The sequence below is a fragment of the Phyllostomus discolor genome, chromosome 1 (genome assembly GCF_004126475.2).
Source record: "Phyllostomus discolor isolate MPI-MPIP mPhyDis1 chromosome 1, mPhyDis1.pri.v3, whole genome shotgun sequence".
Taxonomy (NCBI): Eukaryota; Metazoa; Chordata; class Mammalia; order Chiroptera; family Phyllostomidae; genus Phyllostomus; species Phyllostomus discolor.
In genome coordinates, this window is record NC_040903.2 from 209,372,871 (window position 1) to 209,400,089 (window position 27,219).

Sequence of the window (27,219 nt, forward strand, 5' to 3'; positions counted from 1 at the left end):
ACAGTTTCAGTTTTACAAAGGACACTGCCATAGAAATACTCTATGTGTTTCTTGAGTTAATGACTTCAGATACAAACTGTAAAAGTAAACATTAGCCTACTGAGACCTCCTGTTTCATCTGCATTCAAATACTGGACATGTAATGTTCTAGACATCACATTAATTTCCTTCTTGAGGTTAAAAAAAATCAAACACCTTCATTGCACCTACTAATTTATTGTCTTGAATTTCTTTACTAAGTATGGTTTTCTGCAAACTACTACAGAACCCTAAATTCCAGAGAAAGTAACGGCCCATTCCCCAGAAGACAACAGCAGTGTATATGCTTACATCGTGTCTAAACACTGAACCTGGGGAGAAAAACGGGTGTCCGCTATGCCGACGCACCTGTAGCACCGTGATCCAGATCTGCTCGGCTGAGGAATTGTAGCACACTCTCACGCTCAGTCTGCCCAGGTCCCCCTCGTCTCCTGAGAGCGTGATCGTATCTGATCGGAGAGGACAAAGGTGTGTGAAATGCTGTGCGCGCCTGCTAACCCAATTAAGCTTTGACAGAATCTGACTTCGAGGGCAAAACTGAAAAATGCTACGATTATTCTGTAGAGTTGACACTTTAATAAAACACATCCCCCCCCCGCCCCCGCACTGTTTTACTGATGTGCTAGGGGGAAGGTATAAAAAGTTAACCCAATTATAACCACCTCAAAAAATTAAGTTTAAACTAAGAAAAACTTCCCAAATAACATTGATATGGCCTTCATACTGAATGCTCCAGGAAGTTCCTTCACTAATATACTTTAAAACAAACCAAGAAAAGATATTTAACTCCTTCACTCTTTTAAAAGATGCATTCATGCCTGAACACTAAAAAATGGACCATTTGATGCGCATGTTCGCATGCGGATAACCCAGCCAACGGAGACATAACCATCTAGGGCTTCTTTTACTTTATCATACGTACTTCCAAATTACTCCTGGGTAGAAATAATTCCCTCAAGAACATAGCAGTAGGACACTTTATTCCTTACCCAGGCTTCTGTTACTCCCCTGAGAATTCTTCCTCGACGAGGAGCTGCTGGGCACACTGGACAGCGAGTCGTGCCTCTATAAGTAAAATGCTTCTTCAGTCAGAAACTGTGTCTCAACCATTGAGGATTCTGAAATACTACTTACCCTACTACCAAACTGCATGCTAACCAGTTTGACATTTATTGATAAAAACTTCCTACTTTTCAACCTGGGCGCGTGGCTCAGTTGGTTAGAGCGTCATCCCGATACGCCAAAGTTGCGGGTTCGATCCCCACGCGGGGCACATACAAGAAGCAACCAATGAATGCAGCAATAAGTGGAACAACAAAGCAATAAATAATAAGTTTTTTTTTTAGTTTCCCACTTTTAGATAAAGAAGAGGAAGAACGACTTTGGTGTGTGTTATCAGGAAAATCTTAAATATCATACTAGATAATATGTGGAGAAGCCTTTGCTTTGGTTCGGTTTTACAATAAGGGTGAAGACGTTATGGCTTATGTTGCATATTTAAAAGTACTAATAAAAATCGGAATGTATATGGAAGTGCCCTGTTCCCTAACAACCTGCAAAGCGGCAGTTACCAAAGCACAGTTCCTCTGGACCAGGAGCACCTGCACCGCCTGGGAAACTATCAGAAATGCAAACTCAGGCCGCACTGAGGAGCTACGGAGTCAAAAAGCTCAGGGAGTGAGGTCTGGCATCCTGTACTTTAACCAGCTCCCCACACAACTCCAGTGCATGTTAAAGAACTGGTGCTATAAAGAGTCAAGTCTGCAGAAAGTTAACTGGGATTATTAAGGGTTATTTAGAATACACTTCCATATGAATAATATATGTCTGTATATCCACACACAAAAAAGTCCACAAGCAAACACACGCAATATTCGCACCGAGCTTCTACTCTCCGTTGTAGGGATACAGGAGAGTTTTCTTCTTACTTTGGCTTAGGTCTACTTTCTAACTTTTTAGTAACAATCACAGTTCACTTGTATTGAAAAAAGAAAAATTCTCAACTTTATTTGAAAAATAGGACAGTGTTAATATGAATGAATAAAGTTCTACATCTTAATGGAAATACTAATTTTTATTAACTACATAGTTATGTTCATTAAAGAAAGTTATATCAATAAGCACCTTTAGCTATCTGTCACTTTAAATTCCAAGTGTCTGAGTGCACACCAGCTGAGAGATGTAAGGCCCATAAAAGAACAAAACAAAAGCTACTGCCTTTTTGTAATCAGTTGAAAGCTTCCTAAAGTTATGCACTGGGAAATGCCACGTGTTTATCTGAGGAGATATTAAAGTAGATACCTCTACAAAAGATGGAAAATGTGTTGTTCCTGATTAATTCACAGGTTCCTGAGGTTTTTGCTTGAAAATAAATGATCAGATATAATGAAACTATTATAAATAATTTACCTGGGCGAACTTCTGAGATGAGCTTGTAAGATCAAACATAGACTTGCTTAGTCCAGAGGGACCAGGGAACTTGTTGGTCCTTAAATCACAAACTGCAAAGGGACACAAGTCAATTACTTATTTTTGCAGTAAAGAAAAAGAAACACTGGACTCTACTTAATTACAAGGGACTAAATCTTTTTAGGAATACATTACAAATATTATGTGGAAATCTACTTAAGAGATAAAACCTAACCAAGTTAATTACTTTTCAACTATTTTACTTTGAAACAAAAACCAACAAAAATCAAATGACACGTTTTTACACCCACATCAAATATCGAGTGGGCAAAATTCATTCTTTTTGCTCATATTCCTCAACTCTTCATCCCAGAAGAAAAATCTAGGAAGTCCTCTGTGCTAAATGCAACTCAACTATGTAACGAGCACTTATTTTTAAAAAAATCACTAACGAATCCTATGTGATTCTGTATCCTGTGTGATCCCTCCTAAACTGTAAAATTCTTGAAGGATGGAACCCTGCACTCTTATTGTGTATTCTAGCACGGTGCTGAAATAAATAAGTATTTAAGTAAATACGTCTGCTTTATTTTTAGCACCTCATCCTGAATTCAGGGTTGAGACAGCAATGTACATATATGTATACATATGTAAATACATACATACATACATAAAAGAACTGAAGAACAATGAGTTTTTTGTGAATCGGATATGTACAAGACTACAACTGATGCAGTCTCAAATATGAAACTAAGTTCTAAAAATCATTTAGGCATTTTCTATTTTCTTTGTTTGTATTTCTAATCATAGCATGAGTTTCTAAATTTATCAGTTTCACAGAACAGGGCAGAAAAGGAAACAGCTAGTCCCTGTTGCAGAATCGGTGAATGGGTAAATGATATATAAAATATATCCAAAATAATCTGTAAACAAAACTTCTTTCAAATAAGGACAAACAAAATGGATTTCGAACTCACTAGCACTTCTCAATCTTACCAACCTTCCCATTTTTATGTTAGATATAACACCACAGAGAAGTCCTGATGTTTACCACATCACTTCTGAAGCCTGCTTTTCTCTTACTCGTCAATTGTTTTTCATAATAAGACTCGAGCCTTCCAGGGTCTCAGATTTAACTTGACCTGTCCATTTGCTACAAGAGACACGCAAGGAGCCGCCACCGCCGCTGCCCCAGCTAAGAAGAGGTAGAAATGAAGAAAGGAGAATCTGATAGGAGACTGTCGGGCTTTGGTCTGTTTGACTAACCCTCTTTTGTACACGTTCAATAACGAGCTGAACTCTGAGAAAGAAAGAAAAAAAGAAACACAAAGAGGAGAAAAAACAAAAAACAATTTTCCAACCTGATCCATAGAGTCTTGTGGCTTCTAAACAGGGAGGGACGCGGCGCCTCAAATCTGGTGAAATGCGCTGGCTCATGTAGAAGGGGTTGTACACATCATAGCTGGGTCCGGGGTGGGCCGAGCTGGAAAGTTCCACCTTTCGATCTCCGAAAGATGCTCTGGCAGATCCTGAAAGCAAATGTTTCTGAAGTCTTATGACATCCCTCTCCTGAAGTTATTAGCCAATAGTTGGTGCATTCAAGGAAAAGGAAAAAAAAATTGTCTTGAGTGACATCCAGTACTAACCCACGTGCGGCTGGCGTCTAAATAAGCGCATGCACACTGGGCTCTAACCGTGTGGAGGGTTCTGCCAGGGGTCGGCCGGGCAGCCTGCTCTCGAGAGAGTCTGGGAAGTGGCCGATGTTTTTTTTTGCCCCCAAGCACACACTCCCAAATGTTGCGGATGGTTCTGTATTTTGTGATCAGAGTTGCCTTTTATTTTTCTGCCTATACAAAAGACATCTTATACGTAAAGAGTATCTTTTTTTGGAAGTGTACTCTTTTCATGAAGACCAGAACATTCATAAAAACTGACCACATGCCGAGAAACACAGAGCACGTCTCGATAAACTTTAAAGCACTGATACCACACCGAGTATGTTCTCTAACACCAATACAATGAGGTTAGAAATAAACTGCAAAATAAATAAAAATATCAATATTAAACACTAAGGACCAAAAATAATCAAAAAAGTAATCCTTAAGAAAAACAAGACTAAAAGATTTGTTCTCCTTTATATTAATAACAGAATACTGGCACAGTTATAAGATCAATGGGACAGAAGAGAGGTCCCAGAAAGAGACATCATTTTATGGGTAGTTGATTTATAATCCATGTGGCACTGCACAACAGTAGGGAAAAAATGGTCTTTTCACTACAAGGTGATAGATAAGAGAACTGAATATTGATTTAGAAAAAAAATCCTTCATCCCAACTAAATATAGTCACAAGAAATTAATTCCATGTGGATTTTAGCTCTAAATTAAATGTTAAAGGCAAAACAAGAAAACTTCTATATTAAGTAAATTTATAAGAATATCTTCATGGTCTTAGGGCAGAGAAGCACTCTTAAAGGGAACACAGCATTAATAAAAAAAATGTTAATAGACTGAACTACATTACAATTGAAATTTTACAATTGTCAAAAGAATAGTTAGGAGGGTACAGCGGTAACCCACAGAGGGGGAGAAGGGGTGCGCACCAAAGACGGCCGACCGACCAAGGGCTCACGCCCAGAAGTTAGGTGGAAGCCCCCAAATCAGTGAGAGAAACACAGGCCTGCCTATGCACAAACTAGCTTAAGACTTCACCAGACCCTTCCAAAGAGTCCGTCTAACAGAAAGACCAATAAACACGACCCAGAGCTTGTCTCACTGGTTGTGACAAAAACGTAGATGAAAACTCAAATAAGATACTACTGCATGCTCACCACAACGATTAAAATTAAAAAGCCGACAGTAGCAAGTGTGGCCAAGAACGTAGAGCAATACGACCTATGGGACTCTTGACGATGAAAGTGTACATTGATGTGGTCACTGTGGAAAACAGTTTGCTCATTTCTACTAAAGCTAAAGCTCTTTATACCGTGTGACCCAAACATGCCATTCCGGGACAGAGCACAACGGACAAACTGACATATGTACACCGAGAAACAAGAATGCGGACAAGCATCATTACCCGTAATAGCCAACAACTGCGACAAGCGTGTGTCCGACAGCAACACAGAGGGACGGCAGGATACACTGACTACGTAAGAACAGGCCACCGTGCGCTGCACAGAAACACTGCCGAGTGCCACCCACTGGGAACACAACAGATAAAGACACTCTGCGCACACGTGAGGACACACTGAGGCTGCCCACACACAGAAGAACATATACTGAACATGTCATTTCATTTATATAAGGGTTTGAAGACAAAAATAAAAACAAACAAAACGTAAACCATAACATGTAGGAATAGATACTTGGGTGGGAAAGGGAAGGAAAGCAAGACGGTGACGACTGTCACAACTGGGACACCGACGCCCTGAAGTGACTGAAAGGGGGCAGCGGGGAGCTCTGGGGGTGCTGCTGACACCCCTTCATTCGATGGCGACTGCACACGGGGTGTGCTTTGTGCTAAATCACTGAGCTGCGTATTTCTTCATCCCTTTTTTCTTCCTGTTTTATATTTATTTCTCTTTTTTAAAATGTATTTTCTTGATTATGCTATTACAGTTATCCCAATTTTCCCCCTTTGGCCCCCTCTACCTGGTAATCCCCCCTTAGTTCATGTCCATGGGTTGTACATGTAAGTTCTTTGGCTTCTCCATTTCCTATACTGTTCTTAACCTCCCCCTATCTTCTACCTACCATTTATGCTTCTTATTCCCTGTACCTTTCCCCCCTTCTCCCCCTTTCCCCTCCCAGTTGATAACCCTCCAAGTGATCTCCATTTCTGTGATTCTGTTCCTGTTCTGCTTGTTTGCTTAGTTTGTTTTTTAGATTTGGTTATTGATAGTTGTGAATTTGTTGCCATTTTAATGTTCATAGTTTTGATCTTCTTTTTTTCATATAGTTTCCTTTAACATTTCATATAATAAGGGCTTGGTGATGATGAACTCCTTTAAAATGGCCTTATCTGGGAAGCACTTTATCTGCCCTCCCATTCTAAATGAGAGCTTTGCTGGATACAGTAATCTAGGTTGTAGGTCCTTGCCTTTCACAACTTGGAATACTTCTTTCCAGCCCCTTCTTGCCTGCAAGATTTCTTTTCAGAAATTAGCTGATAGTCTGACGGGAACTCTTTTGTAGCAAACTACCTGCTTTTCTCTTGCTGCTTTTAAGATTCTGTCTTTATCTTTAACCTTTGACATTTTAATTATGATGTGTCTTAGTGTGGTCCTCTTTAGGTCCACCTTGTTTGGGACTCTCTGTGCTTCCTGGATTTGTATGTCTATTTCCTTCACCAAATTAGGGAAGTTTTTTCATTATCTTTTCAAATAAGTCTTCAACTTCTTGTTCTTTCTCTTCTCCTCCTGGCACCCCTATGATTCAGATGATGTTTAGAGATGTCCCAGGGGCTCCTTATTCAAGCCTTTTTTTTTTTTAATTCTTTTTTCTTGCTGAAAATGCTTTTTTCAGATTGAATGCTTTTATCTTCCTTATGTTCCAAATCATTGATTTGATTCTTAGCTTCATTAAGAATGAAGTTCTATTGGTTCTCTTTATTTCTTTTAGATTTTTCTTTATTTCACTTAATGCAAACTTCATTTGTGCCTGGGTCTTTTTTATGCTGTCACAGTACCCAATGAATTCTTTGAGCATCCTGATAACCAGTGTTTTGAGCTCTGCATCTGATAGGTTGCGTATCTCCATTTCATTTAGTCAGTTTCTGGAGTTTTGTTCTGTCCTTTCATTTGGACCATGTTTCTTTGTCTCCTCAATTTGGCAGCCTCCCTGTCTGTTACTGTGCATCAGGTAGAGTTGCTTTGATTCCCTGTCTTAGTAGCGTGGCCTACTATAGAAAAGGCACCTGTAAATTGTATAGGGACGAGCCTCAGCTAATTGTCAGGGCAGGGCAACATGTTCCACCATTTTGTGGCTCTGTGTCAGGGGAGGGCTTGAAAAGGGGGTAATGCTGCGGTCTGGCCTCTGGAGATTTGCCTGGGAGGAAGCTGTCTCCCAGCACTCGCCCTGTTTCCACTCACCTGATTTTCTCCCCGTCTGCCACTTGTGCCCCCCCACCCCAGCTGTTGCCCTAGTGCTGAATCCCAGAGGGGGTGAGTCTGTGTAAGTCCTGAGAACTTTGTGGGCCCTTTAAGAGGAGCCTCCGGAGAATCCTGCAGTTTCTTCTGCCGCCCCAACCCCGATGTTTTTTACAGCCTGAAGTTATGGGGACTTATGGCCTTGGCATTGGAAGCCTGGGCTGGGTGGTCTTCCCGGGGCTGGTTTGGGGCTGGTATCCCCCGCTCCTGAAGTATCCCTCCCTATTTTTATCCACCACACACGAACATGGGACTGCCCATTGCACCGCCTCTCTGCATCTCCACACCTCTCCCTGTCTCCATGCCTCCTGCTGGTCTGGATGAATGTGGCTGCTTTAAATCCTTGGTTGTCAGCCTTCCACACAGCCCGATTTTCAGACAAATCTGGGTGCTTTTTGTTTTGTAGTCTAGTTGTAATTTTTGCTGTAGTTGTGTGAGGAGGCGAAGTATGTTTACCTACACCTCCATCTTGACTGGAAGGTCATGTTTTATACTTAGATCAATTTTTTTGAAAGGTAATAATCACACTGGAAATAATACATACACATAAAGTTGTTTTTAAATATTTAACTTATTACCATGTTTTAATTCTTTTTGTCCCATGTAAATGGAACCAACAGTATAAACTAGTATTTTCTGAATTATGCTAAACAATGAAACAGTTTCACATTGAGTTTAGAAAAGAAAAAGTACAGGATTATGAAGTGAGAGATTTTATACTCATCCTGATCCAAAAACCTATGTGCACAATCCAGGCCCAGCCCACAGCCACAGGGGTGCCAAAGGGGGCTACGATGCCAGAGAGCCTCACAGAGAGCCCGCGCCCCTGTAAGCGAGCACCTGAAGCACGCAGCACACGAGCACGGCTGTGAGAGTCCGTTGATGGTAACGAGAACAGCACTGTTGAGAGTAAGCAGCACTAAAAGTGACTCACAACCTTTATGGCTATATCTAAAAAAGAAGAACCGTCTGATTTCATGTTTCCCGTATAAGGCAGCCACTACAGAATCCAATTTTCCCCTCAAACAGCATACAGTGATATCATTTTTTAAGTTCAGGAGAAATGTCTTTCAATTTAGAGAACCGCGGTGCTATAAACTTAAATGTAAAATAACAAAATTGTCTATACCTCTCAAAAGCCCTATTTAAAATTTTAGTATTAACATGCACTATCCATAATAGGTAGATAGGTGACAGGTATAGACAGGTGATAAAGCAAGCCCAGTAAAATGTTAATGACACATCTGTTATCGAAGCAGACTCATCATCAAGCAAGCAATGCAATGAAACAAATGTCCAATATTTGAAACACAGCTTCAGTCACTATTCCTATAGGTCTGCTCTTTCTCCCTTTCTAGATTTCCCTATCGGCTCATCACTCCCAGAGGCATGTACACATATGGCTTACACAGGTTTTACTCCTGTAAGTAGGTACGAAGACCACCTTCTTGACTATAGTATATAAAGTAATTCTCTCTCCAATATGCTAAAAATCAGATGGCTTTACTACATTCTTATTGAGGCTATAATTTAAGTATAGACAAATTTCTCACTTATCCAACTCAAAAGTAATGTTTCCTAGTGATACAATGAAAAAGAGAAAAAGAAAAACTACCACATATTGCCAGGTAGGTATTTCTTACTTATATTTGGATTATTAAAACAAACAAACATAAAATACCCCAAATGTCTAAAAATATATAATTTATTAGATACATTGTGGTTCACCCATATAATTTAATACTACGGAGCCATTAAAAAGCAATGAATGTGAAAACATGCTCATAATATATGATGTGAATAAAACAAATGGCAAGACTGTTTATATGGTTTAATCCCAATGTTGTTAAACAAGTATGAGAGGAAGAGAAAAATCAATTAATCACAGTATCCTGTGAGCCAGAGCTCTTAAAAACTACTTTTTAGAGACACTACTGATGCATGAAGAATAAGGCACAGGGCTCATCTTTCCTTGTTTGTTTAAAAAAATCTGTCGCTCCTACCAGGCCCTCTCCTATGCATACAACACTAAACTCGAGACCAAAACCAGAACAAACAAACAGACAAAAACCCTGCAGGCACTGGAGAGTGAATGACTGCAGAACCTGGACAGGATCTGACTCTTGGGAAAAAAGGAATAGGACACAGTTAGTTACCTGTTTTTAATAACGTTTAGCCTTAAAGGGCAGGCCAAAGTTGGTACTGAGCAAAGCGGATAAAGCACCAATAGAAAATCCAGTCTTTTGGCCTGAAGAACCAGAAGGCAATGCTCAGAGTAATCACAGCGGCTAGAAAGTGAGGTGGGAATCTTGGAAAGGAGAAACCCCAGATTATGTGAATCAAGTCTGCTCCAGTACCTAGCTGGTCCCTGAACCACACGTGTGCGGGACAGACTCCAGCTAAGGACAATAAAACTAAGCTGAGCCAAGAGCTGCCACTACCAAGTTGCAGAGTCCAACCAAGTTAATTGTCTGCTGAAAAAAAGAAAAGAAAGAAAAAAGAAACCTTCTGAGTAATAAAACAGATTCCAGAGTCTCTACAACATAACATCCAACATTCAGAATACGATCTAAAGTTACCACCAAAGAAACAGGAGAATATGACCCATTTCAAAAAAAAAAGCAATACACGAAATCCAAACCTTGATGACCTAGATGTTAGAATTTGTAGACGAAGCTGTTACAGCTCATCCCTGACCGGTGCGGCTCAGTTGGCCGGGCATCATCCCACAAACTAAAAGGCAGCCAGTTCGACTCCTGGTCAGTGCACATGCCTGGGATGCAGGTTCAGTCCCCGGTGGATGCCCGCAGGAGAGGCAACCCACCACGTTTCTCTGCTTCTCGTTCTCCCTCCCTTCCCCTTCTCTAAAAACACATACATAACATCTTTTTTTTAAAGCTCAAAGAAATAAAAGAAAATAGGCTCACAATAATAAAAAAATAACAACAGCAAAGACAGAACTACAGAAAAGAACCACATGTAAATTTTACAGCGAAAAATGACAATGTCTAAATATAAAGTTCACTGGATGGGCTTAACAGCTCGATGGAAATAACAAAGTACAGAAACAATGAACTTGAAAACAGATCAGTATTACCAATCGTAAGAACAGAGAGAAAAAATGGTTGGGGAAAAAGCCTCAGAGATACCTAATGCAATATCAAAGGGTCCTACATACATGTAATTAGACCCCAGAAGGAAAGAGCAAGGATGGGGAAGAAAAAAATATTTGAAGAAATAGTCTAGATCTTGATAGGAATCTTGATTACGCTGGTATATGCATTTGCCAAAAGTCAAGAACTGCACACTTAAACCTGGGCAGCTCATTGTGTGTGAAGTGTTTGTTGAGAGGAGAAGACTAAACAGACACTGAGCTCTAGTAAAGGATGCACTTGCGTAAACATTTAGGGGGAAGTCTACTGATGTCCACAGTTTACTCTGACATGCATTCTCCCCCACAAAACGGATTAAGAACACCCCGCAGAATGGACAGATGGATAGATAGGTGATAACAAGCATAGGAAAATGTAAACGTAAGCATCTATGTGGTCTGTCCTGAAAGTATCCAGCCACACCCCCTGAAAAATGGAGAGACATTCACTGAAGAAGATACAAGATACAAGAGACATTATACACAGGACAAGGACACCTCAGTCCCCTTCAAAGGAGGCACCTTGGGACCTCACACAGTTCTCTCAATCGCCATCAGCTGCCCTGTTGTATTTTCCTGAATCTCACTGATGGTCTGTAATCTCTTTCCTTTCAAAGGTGATTTTAAAAAGTTTTGGAAAAAGCCAGAAGGTGCAGGGCACCAAACCTGGGCTGTAGAGGGGCTGAGTCACCTGGATTATTTGATGTTTCACCAAAACACTCTGCACAAGATGTGATGCATCAGTGGGAGTGTTGTCCTGATGAAGCTGCCAGTCACCAGTTGCCCATAGCTGCGGCCTTCTGAATCATCTGAATAGTTTCCATGGAGGAATGTTCAAGCTTAATGCAAAATTGGATGCAGATTCATTGCTCTCATTGCTCAGTCATTTGAATGTGACGGCCACACAGCACACATGCTCCCTCAATGGAGTCTACTGCCCCCACTGACCAGTACCGTGAAGTCACTGTTCACGCGTGCGTATTCCAGTCCACTCTTCTTGGCTGCGGCTGCCAGGTTACATTGATGCCACACAAACCATTCTCGTTATATTAACAATGGCTGGGCTTTTTCTGAACAGACCACGTATATGGGTATTCATCATTAAGTTCTTTTAATTTTCCCGTATATTTGAAATTGTTCATAATAACATTTTGAGGGAAAATGATCATTGTGGCTGACTGCTTCCATCCACTAAAACAAAATTATTTTTTTAAATACAAGAGTTACACATTGTTTCCTCTTCATCAGTCCAGTGGCCTCTACAACATCAGCCAAAATTCAGCCAATGAATCCACCTCATTCGAGCAGCTAGTTAGACTGGCAAATGCATTCACAGACCAGGAAGTGTGGCGGTGTAGAAAGACGAGAAGGAAGAAAGACTACTTCATTGCTTCCTTATTTCTTTTTACACTAAACTTTATAAGTGTAACAGTAGACAAATGATCCCTATATTTACTAATCAAATGCAGAATAACCCCTCCATTTTTCTTTCTCCGTGTGGGAAGGAAACTGATATGCTATGGTTATATTATTCCTTTAAAAGAGGCCAAATCTAAGCCCTGGCTGGTGTAGCTCAGTGGATTGAGTGCGGGCTGCTAACCAAAGCATTGCAGGTTCGATTCCCAGTCAAGGCACATGCCTGGGTTGCGGGCCATGGCCCCCAGCAACTGCACATTGATGTTTCTCTCTCTCTCTCTCTCTCTCTCTCTCTCTCATCCTCCCTTCTCTCTCTAAAAAATAAATAAAATCTTTAAAAAATGGTATTTAAAAAAATTAAAAACTAAAAAAAGGGGCCAAATCTACATACGAATGTCTTGTATTATGATCAGACACTATACCTTAAGTTCCTCTGTAAAAAGAGCAAAGCATAAAAAGGGAAATATAAAATCTGCGTAGAGAAGGTACATCTTTGTGTTGAAGATACGAAAGAGCAAAGTAACAGTGTTTAAAAAGCCGCATGTTGATTTTAAAGCCTGACGTCTTACTGCTTACCTTCAAGTTCTTCTAGGTGTGAAGGGGTTGCTTGTATCCTGGGCTGAATGTACGACAACTTAAAGGTGGGCACCACGAAGGGCACCTGTCTGCCGTCAGGGGGCAGTCTGGACAGTAAGTAATCCTCAGTGCAGCCGACCTGCGGCTTCACGGACACGGCGGTCAGCGGGGGCGCACGGACGGGAGCGCTGTAGCAGTCTGGCACCGCGGCTTTGAAGTCCGTTTCCACGGAGACTGCGCGCGAAAGAAGGGGGAGGAAAGACAAAGGTCACACACGTGCATGTGGATTCACGTATAATAACCCAAGCCTAACATGCCCTGGTACTTACTTAATCATTTCGGAACAAACTGCTGATACATAAACGACTCCGGGGTCCTATCAGGCACAGCTGGACTCTGTATCAATTCTGTCCAGCTGATATTTGAGCAATGCATACGCTACTGCCAAAGAATACTAATTTATTATAGTGATAAGCATAGTTTATAGAGTCTCATTTCCACTAAAGAGTTCATAGATGGAAAACAAGTTTACTTTCAAGTTAATTACACAATACTTGCAAGTAAAAATCTAGCCAGTTAAAACTACTCTCAACGAAGCAATTCTTGTTGTCAATACTAATGGTGCACATCAGTCTTAAATACATACAGCAACTCTAACAGAAGCCAAGTTTAGGTCTCCGAGTCTACAAACATCTTCACCTAATCACAAAATAAAGCATGCACCGACCCGAACATGACAGCAGCTCTCCTTGTGCTGGCGCCCCTGACCTGAGTTGTCCACTCTCTAAATGACACGTGATTCCTAAAACACGTGAGTTAGGGCGGGGGGTAAGGGACACCCAGAGTTAATCTATGAACTATCAGTATTGTCTGGAGAATGAATAAAAGTGCAACTACCATTGTGTATTGATTTATAAAAACGTTTTAATGCAAAAAAGAAGCCTTCATACTCAAATATACTCGGAAGCTATGCTCTAGACTAAGAAATATAAGGAAGAGCCAATGAAAAGTGAAGTTCTGGTCACGGCCCCAAAGAGGTGAGGACACCACACAATAGGAAGAGAAATGTCCAGGACTCCTTGATCAATGTGGGTCCTGACAAGTTTATGGGTCTCTTCTCTCCTGGTGTCCTCCTCCTCTTCCATTGCTCATTCACCCACAAAAGGCATTTTTAATGCACTGTTCATAAAATGGACATTAAAACATGTGCCAGAGTATGCTGTCCCCGAAACACACACTGTACTCTCCCCCTGCCTTCACCTGTATCTCGTCTGCCTGTAACACTCGTGTCCGATGCCCAGCTTCTCCTCCTCCCTTCTGCCCACTCAGCCTGCTAAAACCCTCTTCATACTCCCACGCCCACTGCCGTCTTCTTCGTGGGATGGTCCCAGGGTGCCCCCTGCTAGCCTAGGGTGCCTTAGGTCTCTGCCTCTCCCATGAAGTCAGGATATACGTCTCATTTACCCTGATATGACCAAATGCCACAAATATATGTTTGTTGAAGTCGAAGTAAAATGAAACTCACGGTTGTGCTTTTCTGTTTCACCATAAAAACATCCTCTACAGCAAGTCTTTACAAATTCTGTTGCCATCACATTCGCTTTCCTGTTTCGAGCAAAAGACACAAATTTCTGCTTTTAATATTAATCTGTTGGTAGAAGAGAAAACAATTTAAAATGATCATGCTTAATGCTATTAGGTATCACTACATGTAATAAATCACATTATCCACCTTTCTCAGATGTTCAAAAGTTTAGAGGATGATAGATTTTTGTTCCTATATGTAATTTTTGTATAACCCGGGCTCCTTATAAGTTAAATAAAACAACATGCTTAAAAATTACTAAATGAACAATTTCAACTTTAATCTGGAAAAAAGAAAATCTCCACTCTCAATATTCTCTTTAGCCTTACATATCTCAATTGATGACTAAGCAAAATTTGAAACATAAAATGGCACTTAGAAAAAGTGAGAGAAAAATTTCACTTGCTCCAAATCAATTCCTTTGGTAACTCAAAGACTCTATCATGGGGGCCAATGAACAAATACCTTCATACTTTGTGAGACAGTTTAACGCTTAGAATCACACTACTAGAAAAATATAGCTTAAGCACTGTAACACACACAACACCAGCTAAGTCATAAACAAGATATATTAGAAAAAAGGGAGTCTGTTTCAAATTTACCTGAACTATAAGGCTGTACAAGAACTTGATGTCCAGGAGATGCATTTGTTGCAGGGACAGTGTACCAGTGGCAAGGAATGACATTTCACAGACAAGCTAAACTGGCCATTCAAGAGCAATGCTCCTGCACCCTGGCTGGCATAGCTCAGTGGATTAAGCTCGGGCTGCGAACCAAAGTGTCACAGGTTCAATTCCCAGTCAGGGCACATGCCTGGGTTGCAGGCCATGACCCCCAGCAACTGCACATTGATGTTTCTCTCTCTCTATCTCCATCCCTTCCCTCTCTAAAAATAAAAAAAATAAAAATAAATCTTAAAAAAAAAAAAGAGCAACGCTCCTGGCTTTCAGGTTCGAGGCGGTGGAGTAGGAAAACCCTGAGCTCACCCCCTCTCCCTGACAACAGAACTACAGCTGCACAACAGAACAGCTGTCTCTGCGAACAAACTGAAAACTAGCAGAAGAGACTTTCTACAACAACAGATACAAAGAAAAAGCCACAACGAGAGGGGTGCGAGGGGCAGAGACTCAGCCTAGTCAGGACCCCCTCTACCCTCCCATCCCGTGTGGTGACCCACGAGTGGGGGTGGGTATCACGACTGTGGAGATTCCCCCACCCGGGGGCGGGAGGTCCAGCCCCAGTCCGGGGACCTGCACCGGGAAGAGCAGCTGCCATGACAGACGGCGGAGGGAGACCAAGACGGTGCTCTTTCCACGTCCCTGCACAGAGGCAGCAGTTTGAAAAGCACCTGGGTCATACCTGAAGGTGACACATGGGCTAATTTTAGGGAGTGTGCTGGAGGGACAGGGGCCTTTCTCCAGAATCAGAAGTGCTGGCGGGTGCCACCTTTAACGCTTTCTTTACTCTCGTTGCACCTAGCTGGTCGGATGCCGACAGGTGCCGTCTCTGGCACTCTCCACTGACCTCGCCAGCACTGTTCACCCCGCCCTGGCATCTCCCTGAGGACCCACCAGGCTGGCACCCCTCCAGAGGAGCCTTCCCACACCTGGTGGCAGCCCCAGTTGGCGCTAGCACACAGCAGTGGTCTGCAACGGCCTGCAAAGTTAAATACATGTATTGTAAACCCCAAAGCAACCACTAAAATAGGAAAACGGAGGTCCAGCTAATGAGCCCAAAAGGTGGTCCAATGGAATTATAGAACAAAGGTCTTCATATAAAAGAAGGTGGGAAAAAAGGGGGGAGACAAAAACACCTGGGATGAACAGTGAGCAAGGAGCATGCGTACACACCAGGTGGAACGAAAAACAGGGGGGATGAATAAAAACAGCAAAATGATACACTGAAACCTAACCACGCCAATAATCACATTAAGTGTAAATGCTCTAAATGTACCAATGAAAAGGCAGAGATTGTCAGACTGGCTAAAAACGCATGACCCAACTACATGCCAGCTATAAGAAATGTACTTTACATATAGATACAAATAGGTTAAACGTGAAAGGAGGGACATCCCTCATGAATACAGACACAAAAATCTCAACAAAATATTAGCAAGCTGGATCCAAAAACATGTAAGCATCGTAACCAGGTGAGATTTATCCTAGGATGGCCAGGTTGGTTAACATGTCAACTCATGTAATACATTATAGAATCGAGTATGCAACAAAAATCACATGATCATCTCGGTAGAGACAAAAAAGATCTGAAAATTCCAATAATCATTCATGATAAAAAAGAAAGCTGATCAAACAAGGAATAGAAGAGAATCTTCTCAACAAAATAAAGAGTATCTATGAAAGAGCTACAATCAACATCGTGGCAGGTGCCGAGGGACTGAATGTATTCCCTCTAACCCACGCAAAAGACAAGGGTGTCCACTCGCACCGCTTCTCTTCAACAGTGTACTGAAGACTACAGCCAGCACAAGTAGACTAGAAAGCTACAAACGGCAACCATGCTGGAAATGAAAAAGTAAAACTTTATTTACAGACAACTTGATCTTGTAAATAAAAAGAGCAAAGGAATCCACTAAAACTATTAGGAGAAGTGAACAAGTTGTGCAGTTGCAAGACATAAGACTGTTACAAAAATTAGCTGTATCTCTATACGCTAAAAAAGAACAACCTAAGACTGAAATTAAGAAATCCATTCTATTCATATAACATCTAAAAGAGCCCTAAAATATTTAGGAATACTTTAATAAGAGAAGTGCAAGACCAGTACACTGAAATCTACAAAACATTTACTGAAAGATATTAAAGAAGACTTCAAGAAACGAAGACACCCTATTTTCATGGACTGAAAGACATATTATTAAGATAGCAATACTCCCCGAATTTGCTACAGATTTAACACAATCCTCTTTAGATTCTTTACAGAAACAGTGATCTTAAAATTCATATGGAAATGCAAAAAGCAGACAGCCAAAACCATCTTGAAAAAGAACAAAATTGGAAGATACACTTCTTGACTTGAAAATTGACCGCAAAGCGACAGTAACTAAGACTGTGACGCTGTGACACTGTGACACTGGCCTAAGGACAGATGTGTGGATCAGTGGCGCACAACTGAGAGCCTAGCCAGAGGTAAAGCCTTATGTTTACGGTCAATCAAGGGGACAAGAAATTTTAAAGAGAAAAGAACAAACAGTCTTTTCAACAAATGGTGCTGGGACAAATGGATATCCACATGCAAAAAAAAAAAAGGATGACTACCACATACTACACACAAAAATTAACTCAAATTGATCACCTATATGTAAGAGTTAAAATTACAAAACTCCCAGAAGAAAACATGGAAGTAATTCATTCTTTGGGAACATGGGTTAGGCACTGATTTCTTAGCCATGACACCAACAGCTCAGCACTAAAAGAAAATTTAGATAGAATTAAATCAAATATCAAAATTCTGATATATGAATCAGAGTTTAAAACCTTGTGCTTCAAAAGACAGCACCAACAGAATGAAAAGACAATTCAAAGACTGGGAGAAAATACTTGCAAATCATAAACCCAATAATGAGCTTATATCTAGAATAGATGAAGGACTATTACAATTCGGCAATAAAAGAAAAATATCATAATTTAAGAAGAGGCAAAGGATTTGAACAGATACTTCCTCCAAAGAAATATACAAGAAGACAAAACAGCGCACGAAACTATGTTCAACACCATTAGTCATCAGAAAAATGCAAATTAAAACCATGCTGAGATAATACTACACACTTACTGAAAAGGGTAAAATTGCAAAGACTGGCCACTCGCGAGTTTGCAAGCCTGTAAAACCAGTAGGACTCTCACATTCACCTGGTTGCAATGTGAAATGGTTTGGCAGTTTCTTAAACTAAGCTCACACCTACTTTATCTGATCAAGACATCCCATTCCTAGGTCAAGAAAAAAGAAATGATATTATCCACACAAAGGCTTGCACACCACCGTTCATGGCAGCTCTACTTGAAATAGCCCCAAACTATCAATGTCCATCAACAGGGGAATAAACAAATTGTACTGTATCTACACGATGAAATACTGTTCAGCAATCAAGGAATACCCCATCCGTGGGTTGATGCCTTTCCACCAGCACGGGCAGATTTTCCAGTGCTGAAAAATTCTCCTTCATTATCTCTTTCATACAGCTTTGCCTACTCTCTCTTTCTTTCAGAAACTCCAATGATTAGGCTTCCTCACGGCAACTTCTCATTCTGATCGCTCTAACTCCCACGTCTCCTCACCTCTTTTACATTTCCCATTTCCGGCTCTCGGAGCCGTGTTCTGAATGATTTATTCTGGTCTATATCCCAGAGTCTGCGGTTCAACGCAACAAATTAGTTTTGAGTTTTACTACTGCATTTTTCATGAAGAGAAATGACATTGTTCTTTTTTAAGCAGCTCTGCATCTCTGTCGCTTGTGGGCTTCCTGCTCCCCGCATCTATTTTTAGACTCGTCTTTTATATACTTAAAATAGGCCCATCATAGTTACTTTAATAATCTATGACAGCAAATCAATATATAAAGCTTTTGTAAGTGTACTTCTAATTATTTATTGTTTCTGCTGATTCTTGCTCAAGTTGCCTTATGTCCTGTGTACCTGGATTATCTTTGGCAATAAATTAATGTTCATTGACTTCGAAACTTTAAGTCCAAGATGGAAAGTATACCCCTACAGAGAATATTTGCATTTGCTTACCCGATGATTTTAAATGCATGCTTTCACAAATAACCTGATTTTAAAGTGGGCGAAGGAGCAGTTATTTCTTCAAAAAAAGATCAATGGGTGGCCAATGAACCCATGAAAAGGTTCTCAACACAAGTCATTAGGAAAACGTAAATCAGAACCACAGTGAGAGGCCACTTCACATACACACGGGGACGGCTCTGGTCAGACACATGGACGAAAGAGGGTTGGCGAGGATGCGGAGAAACTGGAGCCCTCACACGTGGTTGGCGGAAATGAAAAAGGACGCAGTGGCTCTGCAGAAACAATTTGGTGGTTCCCCAAGAACTTGACCCCAGAGCTAACACACGACCCAGGAATTCCACTCCTAGGTAAATGTATCCCTGAGGCTGAAAAGTCTATTTCCACACAAACGTCCACAGCACATCACTCATGGTAGCCAAAAAGTGGACACAACCCAAATGTCCATTACTAATGAACAGAAAAACAAAACGTGGTATATTTATGTGACAGAATATTATTCAGGTATAAAAAGAAGTAAAGTACTGATTCATGCTGCAACCTGAATAAGCCTCAAAGACGTTATGCTAAGTGCACAGAGCAAGACAAGAAGAGCACATGTTCCAAGATCTCATTGACATGAAGCGCCCGCAATAAGCAAATTGACAGAATGTGGACGAGTGATCGCCTGGGGTTGGGGAGGGGAAGAGACAAGCAGGGACTGCTGACGGTACATGGTTTGGGGGAGGGGATGGAAATGCTTTGGGATTAGATAGTGATGACAGTTGCACAACGTAGCGAATATACAAAAACACTGAACTGTACACTTTAAACGGGTGAATTTTGTGTTCTGTGAATTACATTTCCATATAAATGGATTTTAAAAATACGCATTTCGAAACTTTTTAAGACCACCACGGTGATGTCGGGTTCTCCCGTGGCCTGGTGGCTGCAACTTCCTAAGGACGGGCTTTTTCCGTTCGCCTGAGGTCAAGGCAACTTTCCCTGCAGGTCCTGGAAGGAGGTGGAGTGAGTTTTCATCTCGGACATCACAGGCCTTCGGGATCCCAGCGCTGTGGCAGACAGTCTCTGCTTAGCTAACCTTGACCGAGCCCTGTGCGCGCTGCTAACTGTGCCTCCGGTCCTGCGGACCCCGGAGTTCTTTGATCCAAGCAAGCCCTCCCTGGCGAGCAAGCACCCTCAGAGCGAGTAAGACCTCAGGGCTCCTCGAGTCTCTCCGGTTTTCCGCTTTCTCTTAGATTTGAACATATCAATCCCTAACTACCATTTAATTTGTTTTAACACAGCATTCTTGGCTACTTTCAGCGCGAACGTTTTTCCAATATCTTAACTATAATGCCCCAAATGAAGACCCTATATTTGCTTTTCAAGTTAAAATTAACTGTGGTGAGCGAGGACAGGGTTTGCAAAAACTGAAGACAGCCTGACACAGACTGCGTTGGAACAGTCTCAGGGTCACTTGTGACCTCAGGTGACTCCTGCAGAGATGCTGAAGCTTAAATAACACACACTACCCCAAAAAGTTTACTTTAGAAAAAATTTAACACCCATCTGAGGGGGAGTCTAGTTTTAAAAGCAGCATGGGTGGGAGCGGGGGGGGGGGGGGGGGGGGGGGGGGAGCTTGTTCTCTTAAGCATCCAGGCTCTTTACACAACTGGAGTGAATAAGGTTGCAGCAAGGATACACAAGGCGACCCGAGGGATCAAAGAGCAGAAACACGCACACGTGTGTGGAAACTTGACGTGATACGTAGCATCGAAGGGAAAATAAACAACAGCGGAAGAAAGATTACCCACATGGGAGAAAAAAACTAGATCTTACCACTTCACACAAAAATCACTTTCACACATATCAAGAACATAAATACAATCGGCAACATTTTGAAGCTTTTGGAATATCAGACTAGAGCTTTATGACCAAAGGGAAGGGAAAACTTGGTTAAACCAGATGCCGAAAGCCCTGAGCATAAGGGAAGGATGACACATTCAATCACATTAAACCACAGAGTATGTCCATCAAAGACCACGATAAAGAAAGTAAGAAGGCAAGCTACCATATTTCGCTGTGTATAATGCACACGTTTTACCCCACTTTTTGAGGGAAAAAATCAGGGTGCGCATCATACATGGGTAGTACCTGAAATACTTTATATCTGTTCTTGTGTTTTGTACTCATTTGCTACATGAAATTTCTTGTACCATAATATGTTCAAAACTAAATGCTAAAATTCCTTTATAATACAAAAAAACAAGTACCTAAATATAAATCAATAAAAAAATTGAATTAAAAAATGAATTTTTTTTTCCTGAAAGTTTGGGCCAAAAACGTGGGTGTGTATTATAGATGGCAAAATATGGTATTACTAGGAAAAAGACACTTGCCACATGTATAACTGACAAGGGACCAGTTCGCAGAATACGTATATTCTTTAAGACAGACTTCTAGAAATCAATTTTAAAAGGTTTTTAAAAACAATAAAAAACTAGGCAAAGGCCACATACAGACATCCCAAGAGAAGAGGAATTATAAAAGGTTCAACGTCATCAGTCATTAAGGGAATGTAAATTAACTCCCCGTGGGGTGACATTTCCTCACCTACCAGATTGCTGAGAAGAAAAAATTCAGTTAAACACAAATGTTACTGTGCCAATGTCTCCCTGTCGCTGAGACAGGGAACAGAGCAAACACCTAACACGCAGCTCGTGAGAGTGTAAACTGGTACAGCCACTCTGGAAAACGAGTCAGTGTCGTCCAGCAAAACCAAACACCCACAGTTCCCTCCCAGCAAGGAAGCTACGGGCTTTCTCACAGATGGGAGAGGAGGGGAGGGGATGGGCGGGGGTGGGGGGGTAGGGGGGCAGGGACAGTGTGAGTCCCCTTATACATGGCCATTCTTCAGTAAATACTGCAAGTGTATTTCCTCTTCTTTATGATTTTTGTAATAACATTTCTTCTCTAGCTTACTTTAGTATAAGAGTACAGTACATAATTCATGTAACATACAAAACATGGGTTAACTGACGGTTTATGTTAGCAGTAAGTAGGCAGTTCCCGTCAGTAGGCTATTAGCAGTGAAGTTGTGGGGCAGGCAAACTCATACTCGGGTTTCTGACTGCCCTGGGGGTCAGCACCCCAACCTCCACACTGCCCAAGGGCCCACTGCATATTACTATTTAAATGGTGTGCTTTCTTCTCTCTATTTTTATTTACTCTTTTTTATAGCTTTATTGAGGTACAATTGATTTACGGTAAGTCGTGCATATTTAACATACAATTACATGAGTCAGACATATGTATACACTGAGGAAAGCATCTTCACAATCAAGAAAATGAACACAACCATCTTCCCCCAAAGCTTCCTCATCACACCCCTTTCTAACCCAGCCTTCCTTACTGTCCCTTGCCCCCACTCGTGAGTAACCACTGACCTGTGTTCTGCACTTTAGACCAATCGGCATTCTCTAGAAATTGGTCAGGTACCGTTTGGACATGATTTATGCACCTATTTCACTCTAGCAGATACTGCGAGAGAGTTCTGTAAAATGATCGCCCCAATTTACGCTGCTACCAGCAGAGTACGGGAGTCCCCCACTGCTCCATGACCCCCCTAACCCTCGATGTTGGGCCTTTCCTGTTTTAGCTCATGTCATAGTCCTATGGAAAATACATACAAAACTGCTTGTCTGAACAACAACCAAAAAAATGTAAACTTTCAGTGGTGACTGAAGTGGAATTCGTGACAAAGAAATTTTCATCTCAGGGCACCTTCCCTGGAATGCACAACAGTGGTCGAAGCAAAGGCCCTAACGATGCAAGCCTCATGGATTCTGATTGAGTCAACACATACGATTTCTGCGGAAGAGTTCTACAAGAGCCCTGAGACACACATAACAGAATCACAGGACTGAAAGTGAGCTGGGAGTCAGTGCCCTGGACCCGGTGAAATGCAGTCGGACAGCTACAACGCTACTTTAACACTGGTAACAACCCCCCAACCCAAGAGACCAAAATGCCACTAAAATACTGTCGTTCTTTGGCTGGGGGGAGATGGGACACCCTTACAGTACTGTAGCTCCATCAGTGCGCTCCGACACTTGCTCTGGCTGCTGCTAAGCCACGAGGAGGAACCAGGCCCTGAGATGCATTTTGATGGAAAGGTATTTTCCCTATCTTCCTTCCCATCTGACTTTAAAGTCCCCTCTACCACCCTGTCACTTCTTTGAAAAAAAAAAATAAGGGCTCAACCCTCGCTATCTTTATTTCTTCATCCTCTATTTACTCCTCAAAGTCACTCAAATTTGGCTTCCAGCCATATCATTTTACTTAAATTATGTTTGCTGAAATCAATGACCCCTCCTTCCTAGCAAAGCCAATAGGCACTTTATCAGCTCCCACGTCCCTGATTCTTCAGACTCGTTGGACTCCGAGATTTCTCTCCTCCAACCCGTTGCCTCTTGGCTTCCACGACCCCATGGCCTGCTCCTTCTCCTCCTTTCTTCCCTGACCCGGCCCACCTGTCCCTTCAACGTCGGCATTCCCCTCCCATGGCCTTCCTCTCTTCTTACTCTGCTTGAATGATTTCTGCCACTCTCACAGAATCAACTTCCACGATCCAGACGACCCCAACACCTACAGCCCTGATCCTGACTTCAGAAAACCCTGACACCAATGAATTGTATCAATAACGTGCCCGCTGGACGGCCCTGCCACATGTCTCGCGAGAACCTCCAACTCACTTTGTCTCGACCTGATTAGTCTATCAACGTGTTAGTTCTATTCATAAATTAAGTTTATGAATTGAATTGTTTACGATAATTCAAGAAGAGCCAATCAAATACAAGAGATCCTTAAAATCCTTTTCTTAAAGGGTTAAAAAAAAGCGCAAATTTTTATGAAGTCTTTTCCTCCAGTTATGAAGGTAGTAAGCTCAGTCATTAGCAAAAACAACAGAATACAAAAGATGACACAAAAGCAACCCTCGAATCCCAGCTCTTGAAAGCAAGCAATGCCAACATTTCCTTCTGAAAAACCAATTTTTAACCTTGATCAAGGTACATATCAAAATACTAAATTGGTACATGGGAGGGGGGTGTTATTAACTCTCAATATTTCCAGGCTTTTTTTTTTAACAGAACTCTATTAACTGCCTACCTGGAGTTAGAATCAGTATACTATTTTAAAAAACAAAAGCAGTCCTTTCACATGGTGTATTTTAAATATTCTGCAGGAATCAGTGTTTGTGGTTTGGCATCTCTCTCGTCTATACCTGGACGTCTGTGTGCAATGGTGTATTCCTTTGCTTAAAGGAATCCATTGCAAACACACACACACACACACACACACACACACACACACTAGGAGAAACAGGTGCGAAATCTAAAATCTAGCTGGGTAGATCATTTGTGTTTTGCAAAAACCATATGAAAGTGGCGTTTTAACACCTCTTTGCCGCTTCAAAAAGTTCAGAAACACTCGGCTAATCAGTTCTCATCTGACTCTCCGGAGAAGGAACTGCGTTTCCCATTCCCCTTTCCCGGGCCAGGAGCCCACCTGGGCGGGGGGGGCTCCCCCTTTTCCGGTCCAGGGACCCCCCAGAGTGGACCGGTGAACCCCACAACCTGTCCTGCTCCACAGGGCGAGTCACTGCCTGCCTTCCAGGCCGCGGTGATCGCGGCTGTCCAACAACCCTAGCCTCCCTCGGGCCTCTGGAGAGCAGACTGGGACACAGTCACCCGGGCCCGCAACGAAGGAGACTTTTTTTAAAGTTTAAGGAGACGAAACAACCTGCACAACAGTCGCAGGACCCTCAGCCCCGCGAGGCCGCTCTCACACCCGACCCCCCCCCCGCCCCCAGCCCCGCGCAGGACCCCGGAGGCCAGGACGGGGGTCACAGGAGGCCCGCCACGCGTGTGCCCGGAGAAGCGCCCCTGACAGCGCACCTGGGCCCTCCGGCTCCCTCCCACGCCCGGGCGCCGGGGTCTCCACGCGCGGCTCTCGGGGCGCCCTCGCTCCACACCTCGCGGAGGCTGCGCCGGGCGGCCCCGGCAGGTTACCTGCTCCAGGCAGTGGACCTTCTGCCGCCGCCGCCCCCGTGAATCGTGTCTCGGGTCACTTCGCCAGGCGGCGTCCCGAGGCCCCGCCCCCGCTTCCCCAAGTTCCCGGCCCGCAGGTCGGGCTGTGCACGCGGAGGGGCGGGGTGCAACGGGGCGGGGCGGGGCGGGGTGCAGCGGGGCAGGGCGGGGCCGTGGGGCCGCGTACCTGAGCGCACTGCGCCTGCGTCTCTTTTCTTTTGTGTCTGCCTCTTCCAGCCCCAGCGCTCAGCGACTCACTTTGGGAAGGTGTAAGATGAAGCCAGGCAGAATTCGGAGTGTTTTGAGGGATCAGAAGGGAGATAAAAGATAGGGAGATAAAAGATAGGGAGAGGAATAGAGGGAAACCCATTGGCCGGATGAACCTCTTTGAGTAGGGAAGGAAGGAGCATAGATATTTGCCAGAGATATTTCTGCACCCTTTTTGGGGGACGGTGGGGGAACACAGAACCTTCTTAGTTGTAGTGTTACTGGACTTTAGTGTTTTTATATCCCAATTATAACGTCTTTGATAATCAGTCCGCATCTCTTCACTTTTGTGGTTTTGCATCTGCCTGCACCTTGCCAGCAGTAGGTATGTTGAAAGGGATTCTAAGGGTGTCCACCGCAATGGCCCGGGCCCCATTCTGTGCTGGAATCTGGCACCCTGGCACGGAGTTGGTTGGCCCTGGTCATTTTTGCCTCCCACAGTGGGCATTGTAACTCTGTAGTAGAAAAGTCGTTGAATGAATTCCCAGAATATCTGTTAGTGAAGAGTTCAGCTTTTGAGAGGCCAATGGATTATAAATTGAAATAAAGGTAATACTTTTCTTCCTGTAGAGCAGTCTTTCTCCAAGTGGGTTCTGTTAATCTCCAGGTCCTAGAGATACTGGAAAAGGATGGGGGTGGGGGTGGGGAAGGGGCTAGAACGAAGATCAAATTAATCTGGGGAAAGAAACACAATACAGGGGTCAGCAAATAGTAGAGCCATGAGCATGCAAAACCCAGTTTACTCTTGTATTATTTATTGTATTATTTTCCATATGAACAACCATAGGCCTACTTTTGCCCACCCCTGTATAGTTGCTCTCCTTGAAATTGATGACACATTTACAGGCCTGAAAACTGTTTTACTTTGTATCATCCTACACTTATGAAACGTACTTGACCTGAAGGGTGGCAGACTATGCCTCCTCAAAACATGCCCCTTTGGCAAAAGACCTTCCTTTTTCTTCTTGAAAGCAAATGAAATTCCAGTGTGAAAGGTGTCCCCCGAAATACCAGAAGGAAAGAAACATTCTGATCACCAGAGATGGGTGTCAAGGATGAGGGAAATATATAGAAACTTTGTTAAACTGACCCTTATCTTCCTAGTCACTACACGATTAACTGACATAGCTCAAGCCCCTTTGTCTTGTTGCATTGTCACTATTCACTACTCTTCGTCCAACTTAGTGTATAAACGTCCAGCTCTACCTGCTTCTTTGGGTCTTCAATTTCCCATTGGGGGTCCCCTGTGCATGTAAAATCTGCATGCTCCCCTCCTATTAACCTATGTCAATTTAACCCTCATGTATGGTCAGAAACCCTAAGAGGGCTAAGCTTTACCTCCCCTAGAGACCATTCAACTCTCTTCTTGAGAAATGCCTGTTATCATCCCGGGGGTATTAGTGTTTCAACCAATGCACTCTGATAAACACTGCTTTAAAGTCCAAGCACATTTACCATGAACAGTTTTTCACTCTATTACAAATGCTTGCAAAGTTCTGAATGGTTTACACAAAACTTTCACGTGAGTCATCTCAGTTCATCTTCACAATTATAGTGTAAGTGCAATTGTCCTCGTTTCACAGTTGAAGGTACTCAGGATCGAACAAAGAGTGGCTGCCCAAAATAGAGTCAAGGTTGAGTCTGGACTTCAGACTTGAAGGCCTTTTAGAGGTGTATGATGTGCTGTATTTAAGGGTCAAATGGGAGAGAGAAAGAGAGAGGGAGAGGGAGAGGAGGAGAGAGAGAGAGAGAGGGAGAGGGAGAGGGAGAGGAGAGAGAAAGAAAGAAAGAAAAGAAAG

General features: G+C 42.5%; 1 protein-coding gene across 4 annotated transcripts in view; it reads right to left on the reverse strand.

Moving 5' to 3' along the window:
• The window catches only part of TC2N (tandem C2 domains, nuclear), a 38,846-nt gene extending 13,640 nt beyond the window's left edge, over positions 1-25,206 (reverse strand). Inside the window, exons 1-7 of one of the 4 annotated variants that reach the window (XM_036013265.1) lie at positions 25,136-25,206; positions 14,266-14,388; positions 12,741-12,974; positions 3,810-3,977; positions 2,449-2,540; positions 1,029-1,104; positions 388-488 (exon numbers count right to left, since the gene is read on the reverse strand). In XM_036013265.1, coding sequence (XP_035869158.1) covers positions 388-488; positions 1,029-1,104; positions 2,449-2,540; positions 3,810-3,977; positions 12,741-12,974; positions 14,266-14,332 — 738 coding nt within the window. In that variant the 5' untranslated portion in view covers positions 14,333-14,388; positions 25,136-25,206. Of the gene's footprint in view, positions 1-387; positions 489-1,028; positions 1,105-2,448; positions 2,541-3,809; positions 3,978-12,740; positions 12,975-14,265; positions 14,389-22,510; positions 22,608-25,021 lie in introns of those variants that run through there. The other 3 variants (XM_036013264.1, XM_036013269.1, XM_036013271.1) reach the window with 3 other exon arrangements.
• Between the last annotated feature and the right edge of the window lie 2,013 nt (positions 25,207-27,219).